The sequence below is a fragment of the Chrysemys picta genome, unplaced genomic scaffold (genome assembly GCF_011386835.1).
Source record: "Chrysemys picta bellii isolate R12L10 unplaced genomic scaffold, ASM1138683v2 scaf266, whole genome shotgun sequence".
NCBI lineage: Eukaryota > Metazoa > Chordata > Testudines > Emydidae > Chrysemys > Chrysemys picta.
This window is the reverse complement of record NW_027052973.1, coordinates 1-15657: the sequence shown is the minus strand read 5'-3', so window position 1 is coordinate 15657 and position 15657 is coordinate 1. Positions and strand designations below refer to the sequence as shown.

The window sequence follows — 15657 nt, the reverse complement described above, 5'->3', positions numbered from 1 at the left end:
ATGCAGCCCCTTTGCATGGAACATCCTCCCCACCCACTTCACCAAACCATCCAGGTCCCTCCTAAAGACTCCCTGTAAGGTTGATTGAAAATTTTCAATAGGGAAAATGTTTGGTTTGTCTATGAAAACCTGAAACATTTTCACAAAAACTCAACTTTTTCTGTTAAAACTTCCGTGTAATCAAACCGCCAGATAACTGATCCAAGGACATAGCACAAAAGCAAGGTAGTGCTAGGTGAAGGGGAGGATAGGAAGGATGACCCAGTAGTTAGAATGCTAGCCTAGACCTTGGCAGACCTGGGTTCAAGTCCTTGTTCTGCAACATGCATCCTGTGTGACCTTGGACAAGTCAGGAGGGTTTAGGCTCCTAAATGTGTTTTGAAAATGAGATTTAGGTGCCTGAATCAATTAGGCATTGCAATGTTGAGCACAGCAATGCCTAAGTAGCTTTAAAAGTCTGGGCCATAGTCTCTCTGTTCCCCGTCTATAAAATGGCCAAATAGCGCTTCCTCACCTCACAGGGATGTTGTGAGGTTACAATATGCTAACAATTGTGAGATACTCAAGTACTGTGGTAATAGGGGGCCTGATAAGTACCTTAGATGGAAATGTATTGTATCTGTAATGCCTAGGTTTGCATAAGCACAAATAGGGGAATCGGAAGTAGAGAGGTTAGTTTACCCCTATAGTTGGCACTGTGCAACTGGTGCTGGGATACTGTGTCCAGTTCTGGTGTCAATAATTGAAGCAGGCTGTTCGTAAATTGGAGAGGGCTCAGAGAAGAGCCGCGAGTGATTAAAGGAATAGAAAATGTGCTTTATAATGATAGATTCAAGGAGCTCAATCTATTTAGCTTAACAAAGAGAAGGTTAAGGGGTGACTTGACTACTTTCTATAAATACCTACATAAAGAACAAATATTTAATAATGGGCCCTTTAATATAGCAGAGAAAGGTGGAACATGATCCAATGGCTGGAAGATGAAGCTAGACACATTCAGACTGGAAATAAGGCATACGTTTCTAACAGTGATTGGATGTTGTACTAAAATATCTGCTGTAGGAATTATTTTGGAATAATTATAAATGTTCTACAGGATGTCAGATTAGATGATCATAGTGATCCTTTCTCGCCTTGGAATCTATGAAGTTGCTGAACCCTGATCATGAGAGCACACACAACTAGCTGCCCGTGACTTTAAGCTCTCTTTGTGTTTGCCCGTTTTTCTGAGCCTGGCAGGTTTTCAGTCCATTCTGAGGAAGTGAGCAGGTACCGAGTGGTAGTCAGTGAGACAGAGTTCTTGCATTTAGAACGGCAAATCTGAAGCAGCCGCTTTAATGTTGCCTACTGTCAAGGCTGTATCCCCACTTTGAACTTTAGGGTACAAATGTAGGGGCCTGCATGAAAACTTCTAAGCTTAACTACCAGCTTAGCTCTGGTCCGCTGCCACCATCCCAAGGCTAATTTCCTTCCCTGGGTAGCCTTGAGAGACCTTCACCAATTCCCTGGTGAATACAGATCCAAACGCCTTGGATCTTAAACCAAGGAGAAATTAACCATTCCCCCTCCTTCCTCCCACCAACTCCTGGTGAATACAGATCCAACCCCCTGGGATCTAAAACAAGGAGAAATTAACCATTCCCCTCCTTCCTCTCACCAGCTCCTGGTGAATCAAGATCCCAACCCCTTGGATCTTAAAACAAGGAAAAATCAATCAGGTTCTTAAAAAGAAGGCTTTTAATTAAAGAAAAAGATAAAAATCATCTCTGTAAAATCAGTATGGAAATTAACCTTACAGGGTAATCAAACTTAAAGAGCTCAGAGGACTCCCCTCTAGTCTCAGGTTCAAAGTACAGCAAACAAAGTTAAACACTCTAGTAAAAGGTACATTTACAAGTTGAGAAAACAAAGGAAAACTAACACGCCTTGCCTGGCTATTTACTTACAAGTTTGAAATAGGAGAGACTTGTTTAGAAAGATGTGGAGAACCTGGATTGATGTCTGGTCCCTCTCAGTCCCGAGAACGAACACACTCCCAAACAAAGAACACAAACAAAAGCCTTCCCCCCCCCCCCCCCAAGATTTGAAAGTATCTTGTCCCCTTATTGGTCCTTTAGGTCAGATGCCAGCCAGGTTACCTGAGCTTCTTAACCCTTTACAGGGAAAAGGATTTTGGAGTCTCTGGCCAGGAGGGATTTTATAGTACTGTACACAGGACAGCTGTTACCCTTCCCTTCATAGTTATGACACCTACCCTCCCAACAAAACATTGCAAGAATATGCAGCGTGCTGATTTACTGCATGTGTGTGGCACTCCCATTAACGGTGAGCAGCAGTGAAGCTGTTAGCAGGTCAGTAGTGTGAAGTTCTAAAGATGCACACAATGGATGAGATCTGTTATGGGTACAGAATCACATAGTTAACAGCCCTTATCTGTGGGCTGGGCTGTGCCTTAAAGATCTGTGTGTGGATCCCAACTGTTACCATGTGGGAGGAGAGGTCACATGCCTCTGTGGCCCCTGCCCTATTTCATTCTTAGGAGCCAGTGGAAGGCTCTCTCCTGTGTTTGGATCTGCATTAGGGAAGGTACAGGCACTGGGTGGAGTGTGGGGTGGTGATGTCATTGAACAAGAGAGGAGTACTTATGTGAATAATGGTTGCAATATTAGGTCCCATGGGCCAGATGCCCAATTGGTGGAAACTGACATAGTGCCATTGAAGTCAATGCAGCTACACTGATTTACACCAGCGTTGGGCCTGGCCTGCTGTCTGTTCCTTTTAGCGATGTCTGGACATTGGGACTGGTTTTGCTGATGCCACAGGCCAGTAGACATGCTGAAGCCTGGAAGTGGGGAGTTTTGTTTTGAATGCTCTAAACCAAGGGTAATCAATTATTTTTTGTCAAGATCCAAATTTCTTGGTCAAGGTATAGTCAAGGTCCAGACTCCAGAGAAAATAATAATAATAAAAAAAAGATAATAAGTCAATTAAAATATTTTGGGGTCCGTTCAAAAGTGTCCGGCGGTCCAGATTGGACCCGCGGTCTGCCTATTGACTACCCCTGCGCTAAACTACATATCGTCTAAATGGGCGGAGCTGGGAAAGTAGTGTTCTGAGAGTCACAGCAAAGGCTGAAATGAGCGTTAGGCTGAGCATCAGATTGCTAAATGTGGAACTCAGAGGCAGGGCCAGAAAAATGTTATTGAGAGAGCTCCTGGGAAGCTCTCCATATTGAGGCCAGGCCAACAGCTCCTTAGAGCTGGCTACTTAACAAAGTATGTGTTCTAAATTTTTTTGATGACAAACTCAATTGCCGGCGATGTCTTCAAGCAGAAACAGTGAGCGAAAGGAACAGGTGGTACAAGACCTTGAAAAGGAAACAACATATTGTAAAAGTGAAACCGTCTGCTGCTAGTTAAGGCTCAGTGTAAAAACTAAGCTTTGATGCGGTTTGTTGAGTCTGGTGAATAATTTACTGGAGAGGTCATTAGGGCCTTATACTGCTGCTACTTTCCCCTTATTTTACTAGCTCATTAGGGATGGAAAATGGCATGTGAGGGATGCCACATACCATTCCAGCAGTCTGGCAGGCAGAAGGATAACATTTAAAGGCAATTTGGCCCTGATCCTGCACTAGAGTAGTCAATGGGAGTTGTGTCATTGACTCAGATGGGAATAGGACCAAGCCCTTTCTTTTTAATATAATAAAAACCCCTATAATAGATCTCTCTTCATCAGTAGATGTCAAAGCATTTTAGAAAGAAGATCAGTAGCATTATCCCTATTTTACAGATGGGGAAACTGAGGCACAGAGAGGTGACGTGACTTGCCCAAGGTCACTCATCCAGCCAGTGGCAGAGTCAGGAATAGAATCTTGGTCTCCTCATTTTCTGTCCGATGCTCCGTCCACTAGGCCACACTGCCTCCTTAAATAAAGTGTAATGAGACAATATTAAGGAAGAGACATCATAACTTTAAGGTGAATGTGAAATGTTTAGATGGAATTAGTGGGGAGAAAACATTTCAATATCAGGTGGTAGCTCACAGTTGGAAGCTTTTCTGTGACTTGTAACCAAATCAGACTCATTTACTTCTACTAAAGAGACTATAAGTCTGACCTTCATGTTTTCATGCAGACAAAAGTCTTTTAAAAGATCAACCCCACTGACCAAGCTGTACATGAAGAGCAATTTCTTGCTCTCTTTGAAGTCAATGGGAGTTTTTCTGTTGAATTCAGTAGGAGTAGGAGCGGGCTCTAAGGGTATGTCTACACTACGGGATTAATCCGAATTTAGATAATTCGGATTTGAGAAACAGGTTGTATAAAGTCGAAATGAGTGCGGCCACACTAGCACAGTAATTCGGTGGTGTGCGTCCAAGTACCGGGGCTAGCGTCGATTTCTGCACCGTTGCACTGTGGGTAGCAATTCCATAGCTATCCCATAGTTCCCGCAGTCTCCCGCGCCCATTGGGATTGTGGGTTAAAATCCCAGTGCCTGATGGGACAAAAAACATCGTCGCAGGTGGTTCTGGGTACAGCCTCACTTCCTCCCTCCCTCCCTCCCTGCATGAAAGCAACGGACGGCAGACAACCATTTTCACGCCTTTTTTCCTGGGTGGGTGAACACTGCAGACTCCATACCACGGCAAGCATGGAGCCCGCTGAGGTCAAGACAGCACTCATGAATATTGTAAACACCTCGCGCGTTCTCGTGGAGTTTATGCTCCGCCAGGACCAGAAAAACGAGGAGAGGAGGCAGCGGCGGCGGCAGCGCAGCGACAAGCATGATGAGGACATGGACACGGACACGGACACAGAATTCAGTGAAACCGCGGGCCCCGGTGCTTTGGAGATCATGTTGTTAATGGGGCAGATTCTATCCATGGAACGCCGATTCTGGGCAAGGGAAACAAGCACAGACTGGTGGGACCGCATAGTGTTGCAGGTCTGGGACGATTCCCAGTGGCTGCGGAACTTTCGCATGCGTAAGGGCACTTTCATGGAACTTTGTGACTTGCTGTCCCCTGCCCTGAAACGCCAGAATACCAAGATGAGAGCAGCCCTCACAGTTGAGAAGCGCGTGGCGATAGCCCTGTGGAAGCTTGCAACGCCAGACAGCTACCGGTCAGTCGGGAATCAATTTGGAGTGGGCAAATCTACTGTGGGGGCTGCTGTGATGCAAGTAGCCAAAGCAATCACTCAGGTGCTGCTACGAAAGTTAGTGACTCTGGGAAATGTGCAGGCTATAGTGGATGGTTTTGCTGCAATGGGATTCCCTAACTGTGGTGGGGCGATAGACGGAACCCATATCCCTATCTTGGCACCGGAGCACCAAGCCACCGAGTACATAAACCGCAAGGGGTACTTTTCAATGGTGCTGCAAGCACTTGTGGATCACAAGGGACGTTTCACCAACATCAACGCGGGCTGGGCGGGAAGGGTTCATGACGCTCGCGTCTTCAGGAACACTACTCTGTTTAAAGGGCTGCAGCAAGGGACTTACTTTCCGGACCAGAAAATAACCGTTGGGGATGTTGAAATGCCCATAGTTATTCTTGGGGACCCAGCCTACCCCTTAATGCCATGGCTTATGAAGCCATACACAAGCAGCCTGGACAGGAGTCAGGAGCTGTTTAACTACAGGCTAAGCAAGTGCAGAATGGTGGTAGAATGTGCATTTGGCCGTTTAAAAGGTCGCTGGAGATCATTATTGACTCGCTCTGACCTCAGCCAAAGAAATCTCCCCATTGTTATTTCTGCTTGCTGTGTGCTCCACAATCTCTGTGAAAGTAAGGGGGAGACCTTTATGGCGGGGTGGGAGGCTGAGGCAAATCGCCTGGCTGCTGATTACGCGCAGCCAGACACCAGGGCGATTAGAAGATCACACCAAGAAGCGCTGTGCATCAGAGAAGCTTTAAAAACCAGTTTCATGGCTGGCCAGGCTACAGTGTGAAATATCTGTTTGTTTCTCCTTCATGAAAACCCGCCCCCTTTATTGACTGATTTTCTGTAAGGAATCCACCCTGCCCCTTCCCCCAGCTTTCTTTCAAACCAAATAAAGTCACTATCATTTAAAAATCATTTATTCTTTATTAATAGATTAGAAAAAGAGGGAGGGAACCCGGGTGGTATTTGGGAGGAGGATTGCTGGGAAGGAAAAAGCCACAAAGAAAAGGTTAAAAAAATGACAGCCTTTTGCTTGGGCTGTCTACTGGGGTGGAATGGGAAGGTGTACGGAGCCTCCCCCCCCCCCGAGTTCTTACACGTCTGGGTGAGGAGGATACGGAACATGGGGAGGGGGGAGGGTGGAACAGTTGCTGAAGCGGCAGTCTGTTTTCCAGCAGCCGTTCCTGAACCTCCACCAGACGCCGGAGCAGCCCCAGCGTTGCATCCTTCATCCTCTGGTCTTCCTGCCGCCACCTCTCATCTCGAGCATCTCTCCTCTCCTCACGTTGGTCCCTCCTCTCCTCACGTTGGTCCCTCCTCTCCTCACGTTCACTGACTTCTTTCCTATACTTTGAAACTGTTTCCTTCCACTCATTCAGATGAGCTCTGTCACTCCTGCTGGATTGCATAATTTCAGAAAACATCTCGTCTCGCGTCTTCTTCTTACGACGCCTTATCTGTGATAACCTTCGGGATGGAGGAGGGAGGCTTGAGGAATTTGCAGCTGCTGTAGGGAGGGGAAAAAAGAGAGAATTGTTTTAAAAGCTACATTTTGCAGAACAATGCTTATACTCTTTCACGGTGACCAACACTGTTCACATTACATAGCACATGTGATTTCTGTGCAAGGTCGCATTTTGCCTCTTAATGCTGAGTGCCTGTGGCTTTGCTGCTAGAGATCACAGGTCTGGGCAACAGAATTCGGCTTGCATGCGGCCATGGTAAGCTTCTGCGCCGTCCTTTCATACCAAGCATAGCTTGTAGAGTGCTGCAGAAGCCTGGCCAATCTCAGCCAGTTGGGGGGGGGCGGGGGGCAGTGTGGTGGGGCTTGTCTGGGCCCCTTCAGGCAAGTAGAGTGCTGCGGTTTTTCTGTTAACATTCAGCAGCACCAGAAAACAAACTAACCCCCCCCCCCTCTCGCCATGAATTCTCTGGGATGATCGCTGTACCCCTCCCCCCCACCGCGTGGCTGGTATCAGGGAAGATCCCTGCAGGCACCAAACTACCCCCCCCGCCGCCGCCGCCCCCCCCCCCCACTCGCCATGAATTCTCGGATGATCACGGTACCCTCCCCCCACCGCGTGGCTGGTATCAGGGAAGATCCCTGCAGGCACCAAACTACCCCCCCCCCCCGCCGCCGCCCCCCCCCCCCCCCCGCCATGAATTCTCTGGGATGATCACGGTACCCTCCCCCCACCGCGTGGCTGGTAACAGGGAAGATCCCTGCTAGCCAAACGCGAAAAACTCAGGGCCAATTTCCCATCTGCGCTTGGCTAACTGCAGGGAAGGATTTATTTTCCGCCACAGGCAAACAGCCCAGTAGGAACGGCCACCTCTGTCCCCTTAATTAAGTTCCCGTATTTCAACCAGGTTACCAGGAGTGATATCACTCTCCTGAGGATTACACAACAAGATAAAGAACGGATGTTGCTTGAATGCCAGCAAACACCGGGACCATACGCTGCCAGGCTTTGTCAGGCAATGATACCAGATTACTTGCTGCAAGCATGGCGTGGTCAAGTGTCCTACCATGGAGGAGGGAATAAAGATGCACTGCCCAGAAACCTTCTGGCAAGGCTTTCGGAGTACCTCCAGGAGAGCTTCATTGAGATGTCCCTGGAGGATTTCCGCTCCATCCCCAGACACGTTAACAGACTTTTCCAGTAGCTACAGACTTTTCCAGTAGCTGAACTGACCGCGAATGCAAAGTCAGGCAAAGTAATCATTAAAAACCGTTTGCTTTTAAAACAAGTTTTATATTTTAAAAGGTAAACTCACCTGAGGTCCCTTCCATGGGGTCAGAGTCTTGGGTACTGGCTTGGGAGGGTACTTCAGTCGGGGTGATAAAAAGATCCTGGCTGTTGGGGAGAAGGGAGTGCTGTGTGCTCTCTGCAAGCTCATCCTCCTCCTCCTCCTCCACCCCATCGGCAGAATCCTCAGGCGTCGAGACTATCCCCGACCCAGAATCCACGAACAAAGGTGGGGTAGTGGTGGCAGCCCCCCCTAGAATTGCATGCAGCTCGGCGTAGTAGCGGCATGTCCGCGGCTCTGACCCGGAGCGACCGTTTGCCTCCTTTGTTTTCTGATAGGCTTGTCTGAGCTCCTTGACTTTCACGCGGCACTGCTCAGAGTCCCTATTGTGGCCTCTCTCCATCATGCCCTTGGAGATTTTTTCAAAAGTTTTTGCATTTCGTCTTTTAGAACGAAGTTCTGCAAGCACTGAATCCTCTCCCCATACAGCGATGAGATCCAGTACCTCCCTCACGGTCCATGCTGGTGCTCTTTTTCGATTATCAGCCTGCATGGTTACCTGTGCTGATGAGGTATCTGTGGTCACCTGTGCTCTCCATGCTGGGCAAACAGGAAATGAAATTCAAATGTTCGCGGGGCTTTTCCTGTCTACCTGGCCAGTGCATCCGAGTTCAGATTGCTGTCCAGAGCGGTCACAATGATGCACTGTGGGATAGCTCCCGGATGCCAATACCATCGAATTGCGGCCACACTAACCCTAAATCGAATTGCTAAAATCGATTTTGGCACTACTCCGCTCGTTGGGGTGGAGTACAGAAATCGATTTAAAGGGCCCTTTACATCGAATTAAATAGCGTCATTGTGTGGACGGTTACAGGGTTAATTCGAATTAAAGCTGATAAATCCGAATTAAAGTCGTAGTGTAGACCAGGCCTAAGTTATTTACTAGGGTAGAATATGGAGGTTTTTGTGTCAGCTGCCTACATTGAAGGTGTATAGAGGGAATGTCAGATTTTTCCATACTGCAGGTCTGTTAAGTGTCACAAGATGAAAACATGTCACAGACAAAAAAGGGAAAATGTGATGACAATCAAAGGGAGAGTTGGCTATTTTTATTTTTCTTACTGTCAGCTGTTAACTGCTGCAGGCGTAAACATGCATCACCACAAAGAGGTGTTATAGTGTCTCCTAAGAGTAGACGCTCACTTTGGTGCATGGGGAATTACACATGTTAATGGGAGTGTTTTAGACTGAGAGATATACTGCTGAGTATCCGCTCCAGCCAGCTCCCATTAAAGCAATGCACAAAGCCAGCATTTTAAGCTGAAGTTCTACTTTTTCTGTTAACATTTAGTTAAAAATCTCTTTACTCGTCAATGTGTTTGCCTTTTTGATACTGGTGTTATCTGGTTATTTTAAAGTTAAAAGAACTAAACATACGTGTATTGGAGAACATGCAAATAATCGCTCTACTGTAACTGCTGTTGTGTATTGTTTTGCATCCTTATAGCAGAGGGATCTGTTTAGTTGTGAAAATCATCAGGTTTGAAATACCTAGACTGCTGAGGACAGCAGATTCAAATTTTGACATGGGCCAGTCAGCCTTTTATTTCTAGAGAGGGTAGGATGGTCCAGTGGTTAGAGTTTTAACCTGGGTCTTGGGAGACTAGAGTTGAAGTCCCTGCTCTGCCACAGACTTCCTGTGTGACCTTGGGCAAGTCATTTAGCCTCTCTGTTCTTCAGTGTTGCCTCAGTAAAATGGGGATAATCCCATTCTCCGGGGCAAAAGGAGGATAAAGACTTTTAAGATTGTGAAGTGCTCAGATGCTATGGTAATGGGACCTATAGGTACCGCAGATTTTCTGCAGTGGCTCCATTGAGTTCGGTGCAAATTTCTATAAAGAAGGCTTTGGGGGAAGGCCTTAGAAATGCACCCTCTCTGCTCCGTCTGGATGATAAAGACCCTGTTGCCCCTGTTGGTTTAAAAAAAAAATAGAGGCTTGCCCTGATGCCCTTGGCAAAATAGTTCCTGCCTAGCCTGCTATTATACAAAGTGCTCCATTCCAGTTATACACCTTGCTACCACTCCCCATCTCAGAGGTGGGTGCATTTCAGGGATGAAGTAGTTCAGGGGTGTATATCATTTGTAAAGTGCTTTGGGATGACAGACACTACATGCATAAAAAAATCTTGCCATGTTTGGGTCTGTTGCTTTAAGCTGAGATTTTTCAAAAGGGCTAAGGGAGTCAGGTGCCCAATTTCTGTTGAAAGTCAATGAGAGTTGGGTGCCTACCTCAAACTTTTACAGATCTGGAGAGACCTCAGAGACAAGAAGTCAGTTGATCTGTTTGCTGTTAACTCAGCTGTGGGACTTGGAACACACTATTTGAATATTCAGATTAAAAACGTTTTGTTGCATCATAGTGGTGCATTCAAAATATGAAGCCTCAGAAATAGTTATTCCCTTAGTTAATAAAGTTTCGCAGGTGCTTTTGTGTAATCTCCCTTTGGGAAAAGATTCTGGAAGGGGTGGGGCTTATGACTGTCAGCATTGGTTGGTTTAGGTGTCTCCCCACTTAGCATGCTGTCTTTCAGATCCCATTCTGAGGCTCCTCTTTCTCCCCTTCATTGTAGAGGGAGCCTTGGTTCGCAACTCAGGGTTTGTGGAGTCCAGTAGTTTTCCAGGTGCTTAAGTCCCATAATCCTCAAAGATATTTTAGGCTCCTGACTTCCATTGAAATCAATGGAAGTTTGACTGCTGACTGAATACCTTTGAGGATCTGGGCCTAAATAACTTGCTCAAAACTACATAGAGAGTGTGTGGCCGAACCGGAAATTGAATCCAGGTCTCCCAAGTGCAAGGCAGCAGCCTCCTTTGCTCTCAAAGCTCCTGTTTCCACCATCCCTTTTAATTAATATCTTTTCCTGATGTAACAACTGATAATTAGCCCTAAAAGTTACCTTTTCTGTATTTGCAACCCAATTTGCTGTTCTGAACTCATTTAATATTCCTAATTAGCACACAGGGACATGCCTGCAAATCCCATTAATATTTTGAAGAAGACGCATGGATACATAACCCATCACACAGGAAGATATCCCCTTAGACGAAGAGCTGTTGCTGCTCTTCTCTGCTAAAAGTGCCAATTGCTTTGGCTCTGGCTCTGAGTTGGAAATGATTGTGTCTCCGTGCAGCTTGCTCTGAGGTGAATACAGCCTCACAGAAGCATGCTCCCAGTGCAGTGCAATGCTTTGTTTCAGACCAGAATTTCTAGTGTTCCTTTCTTCTTTCATGTGTGCAATGGACGGATAGTGGAAGTGTGCAGAGTGTGGAAGATTGCAAGTGTGCAGAAACAGTTGGCGGTGGGTCTGTTTCAGTGAATCAGGACCGTCAAGAGCGCTTGATCATGTTAGCCTGTGCACAGGCAGAAACACCCGTTTGTATCCAGGCAAAACTCTCTGGTACTACTGAGTGCAGGATTGCACCAGGAAAGTACAGAATTGTAAATGCAGGTCTGACTTCTATTCTGCCAGCATCAATTTTTAAATGCTAAAATTTTCCTAGTGGGCAAGAAGAGGGGTACTGGTTAAGGAGTCCTGTGTTTTCTTTGCTCAAAGTGAGCATTTAATAAAATTAACATGGGATAGTGTAACACCAACAGACCCAGGTCGTCAGCGGGCCAGATCGAACTGGGGATCTTGGGAGCTTAGTGCATGAGCCTCTACCGCATGAGCTAAAAGCCAACTGCCTGTTAGTTAAGGCTGTAGAGCAGACTCCTTAATTGCCTTCTTTCTCTCTAAGTGGTCTCAGTGCCACTAGATGGGACAGAACACCACACCCAGGAGGTGTGTGGGTTACATTTGCACCAAGCAACTTGAAGCAGTGGAGCCAGATCCTCATCTGGCAACAACTGGCCCTGTTCCACCGAAGTCCGAGCTGAGAGAATTTGTCCCCTGATCTTCAGAAATACAGGAAGTACAAGGCAACACTGGTAACATAGCAACAGAAATGCCTCAATACAATTTTTATCATTGCTGGTATTGTAAGTTAGTTACAACAACAATCCTACAATGGAGGGTTTGTTTTCTTTTCAGCAAGACTCCCTGGGGCATTTTTGTAAAGAAAAGTCAAATTGTCTGGCAGTGTGATACCTCCTAACCTTAGAGTAATGGCTATGAGTACCGCTAAGAGGCTATAATTAAAATACAAAGTAGGTAATGAAGAAAATGTTACTTTTATTTAGTTTTAGGTGGAACCATCCTCCTTACTGGAAAGTATTTTCCATTAGATTCTCATGTTTGGTTTGTTGTTGCATGTGAAATAGACTTTATCTTAACTGTTTAAAAATTTTAAGGCAAAACGTACAGACCCAACTGCCTAAATGCGGGCACGTAAATCATAGTAGCCTGATTATCAAATGTGCTACACCAAAAGCTCTCACTGCCTTTAATGATTTCTGTGAGTGGTCAGCACTTCAGAAAATCAGGGTGCTATTACTTAGCTGCCTTAGGTACCCCTGTTAAAAAAAAAAACGATGGCTTTAATCTTTGCATAGTTACATTGAAGATCATCATATGTTGTTGTATGTTGAATTAAGACGAAAGGATGAAAAAATAATTACTTCTGTTCAATTCAAGAATTTATTTAACCTGCATCAATGATTTTAGATTCCAAACTGCATGGAATGAATTCCCATTTGGTATGTTTCTTTAAGCAACAGTACACTCTTGAATTAAGACATGTAATTAAAATACTGTGCGTTGACTTAAGTATAACCACCCTGCACACAAATGTTCGATTATTTTAGTTATACTTTCCCCCCAGTAAAACTGTTAAATACAAGGGGCAAACTGCTAGGAGTAAATTGACAACATTGTACTGAAAATATTTGTAGAAGCGTCATGAAGATTAAAGAGACACTAACTTAAAAACTTTTAAAATGAAAACTTGTGAGTAGAGCCCCCATTTTAAATTTCTTTTAAAATGTTGTGGTATTTTCTCCCGTGTTTGTTTATAAAACACTACCAAATATGTGTAAACTCCATCACCTCACAAGCACCACCTCCTCTCCCTTCTTTCCGGCAGTCCCTGCCCCTGAAGAGCGTATCATCTAAATAGCCGAGATAAAGGCTTGAGAGAGAGGGAGTTTTATACCCATTTTACAGATGTGGAACAAACAGATCAGGTGCCTTGTCCCAGGAATCAATGGCAAAATTGAGACTTGACCCAGCATCTGAGTCTTAGTCCGGTGTCTTAACCACAAGACTGTCCTCCTGTGCTAGAAAGGAGATTAGAGATGTTGTAAAGATGCATTATGCTGAAGAGCTTTGTGCCTTAGTTCTAAAACATCTACTTAAACCCAGTAGTTAACTGGCCTGATAGTCTTTTCTTTAAGGAGGAGACTTAACCCGTTCTCTCTTTTGAGTTTGCAGTTATTTGCTGGAGCAAATAAGATTGTGTTGTTGGGGGTGGGGGCAGAGGGCGTTTGGATGAAATTAGTTAAATGTCGACATTACCTCATTTACAATAGTTGGTTCATGTGGAAACAGCTTTTAACAATAGCATTGAACACGAAGGGCTGTATAACCTGGGAACATCCAGCACAGCAACCTCTTCGCAAAATACATTTTCTCTACATCTTTTTTTTAACAAGGGAGTGGAGTGGGGAGGGTGTGGGGGGCAGAGTCTCAGCTGCCCCTGCAAAGAGGCACAACTTGTGGAGCGGTCACTACAGTGGTCCTCATTTTACGTTAGAGCTGCCCCCTGGGCTGCGCTGCCTTATGACGACCTCCTTGTGGCTGCCTCTGGGATGCACCAGACTCTCCCTCCATGCCACAGCCTTCAAAGGGCACAGTTTAGGCTTACGGCAACTTTTCTCTGCTCCCGAGCTGGGGGAGTTCTCCCTCCGCATATTGTGCTGCCTTTACAGCCCAGTAGGGCGGGAGCCAAAGTTGGAAGTTCACACCGACTATTTTAAAAGAAGTCCTTTGTCTTAGAGACTGTTATTCATAATGATATGTACGCTGCTGTTGGCATATAAGTGCTTTACAAACACATCAGAAGACAAAGCCCCTGCCCTGAGGAACCTACAGTCTGATCCAGTCAGATAAATACAAATGATTAAAGGATCAGGGAGATCTATCCTCCATGGCTTACTTCTGCCTTCCGCAGGATTAAACCCCTGGGGTGGAACTCGGTTTCCATTGAAGTCAGTGGGAGCTTTCCCATTGTATTTCAGTGGGGCCAAGATTTCACCCCTTGTTCTCTCTTTCAGGGCGCTGCACAGCTCCACTTCGGGCTGTAGTCTCTTCTTAGGCCTGTCCCCTTTTGTTGGACACACACACTTTCAGTGCTAAAATACGGCATTACATGTTAGTTCTTTCTAGGCTGAGTTGGCTTCACAGATACCATTAATGAGCTGGCATTTAGCTCTGCGACTCCCCTGGATGTTAATGCAGCAGAATCTCACTGTGTTATACTTTGATCCCAATGCTAGGCCTTTGATTCCAGTGCAACCATTTCCTCTCCACCCCTCCCCCCAAGTGAAGTGTGTATTTGCACAGTGGAGAGTTAGCCACAAGGGACTGGGAGAGAAGCCATTGAATAGGAGCAGTCTGTATGATGTGCGGCAACTGTACCTCCCATGGGGCCAAATCCTCCGCTGGTATAAATTCGCGTCGCCCTACTGAGATCAGTAGAGCACCCGATGAGGATCTAGCCTGTACATTTTGCCTTGTATCAAGTGTCTGACAGTCTCACACAAATGAATTAAACCTAGACGCAGTATTCTTACATATGTGATTGGATCAAGTGCAAAACCAGGCAGATGTCTCGAAGACGTACCATATTTACCCTATGTACAACACCTCTGCACGTAGATTGTAACATCTTTCCAGATTTTCATGTTGCTGGCCTTGTATTTCTTGAAGGGCAGAGGAGCTGGCTGTAACTGTTGGCTGTAATTACACAGCAGAAAAAATCCTCCACGGTGCTTCTCCGCCTTGGGATTTATTAGCTATCTCATCTGCTAAAAGAAGTGGGCTGTAGTCCACAAAAGCTTATGCTCTAATAAATTTGTTAGTCTCTAAGGTGCTACAAGTACTCCTGTTCTTTTTGCGGATACAGACTAACACGGCTGCTACTCTGAAAGATGCGACATAGTTCCTGGTGTTCACATGCCAGCAAGTGTGAGACAGAATCAAGAAAGTCTAGTAAAAGTCATGTGGGTCGGGGAGTGGGAAGATTTTTTTCCCCTAGGCTGAGTCTCTATGGTTTCTTGTACATTTTCCAGGACCTTGATCTTTCCTAAAAAATAAATAAATAAAATAAATACCATTTTTTTCAGGTGCACTAGAAAGGAGAGTAGCCACTTATTGTTTATTTTCTAGATACTGTATTGTAGTAACACTGGAACCAGAGTCTGGCTCTGAGTCCGTTGTTTTTTTTTAAAGTGCCTTTTTTTTTTACTGCACTTTAATTCATTTAAAAAAATAAAATGAAATGTGCATTTAGGAAAACTTATTTTCCCTGTGTTCTCCATAACTCCAAGGATAAGTGAAATCAGGTGGAGGGGGAAAAGAGCTCTGTTGCATGTCAGATGAAGCAACTCTGCATATTCTTGTCAATTAAAGTGAAATACAAAAATGAAGAAAAGAGGGCATGTAAAATATATGTAAATGAGTGTTGCCCAAGGACAACCATGATTTATTGTAGCCCCCCTTTTCACCCCCGCGCTCCC

General features: G+C 45.4%; 1 protein-coding gene across 1 annotated transcript; it reads right to left on the bottom strand.

Moving 5' to 3' along the window:
• Positions 1-6139: 6139 nt before the first annotated feature.
• On the bottom strand, positions 6140-8667 carry LOC135978444 (uncharacterized). Its single transcript, XM_065579392.1, has 2 exons — positions 7946-8667; positions 6140-6674 (listed from the first exon to the last, which is right to left on the bottom strand). The coding sequence occupies exons 1-2, from the start codon at positions 8469-8471 to the stop codon at positions 6178-6180; spliced, it is 1023 nt and encodes a 340-aa protein (XP_065435464.1). The 5' UTR covers positions 8472-8667; the 3' UTR covers positions 6140-6177.
• Between the last annotated feature and the right edge of the window lie 6990 nt (positions 8668-15657).

Coding starts and splice junctions, on each gene's coding strand:
- LOC135978444 (XM_065579392.1), bottom strand. CDS start 8,471: ATGCAGGCTGATAATCGAAAAAGAGCACCAGCATGGACCGTGAGGGAG. Junction 6,675..7,945: donor CCCCATGGAAGGGACCTCAG/GTGAGTTTACCT, acceptor CCCTCCCTACAG/CAGCTGCAAATTCCTCAAGC.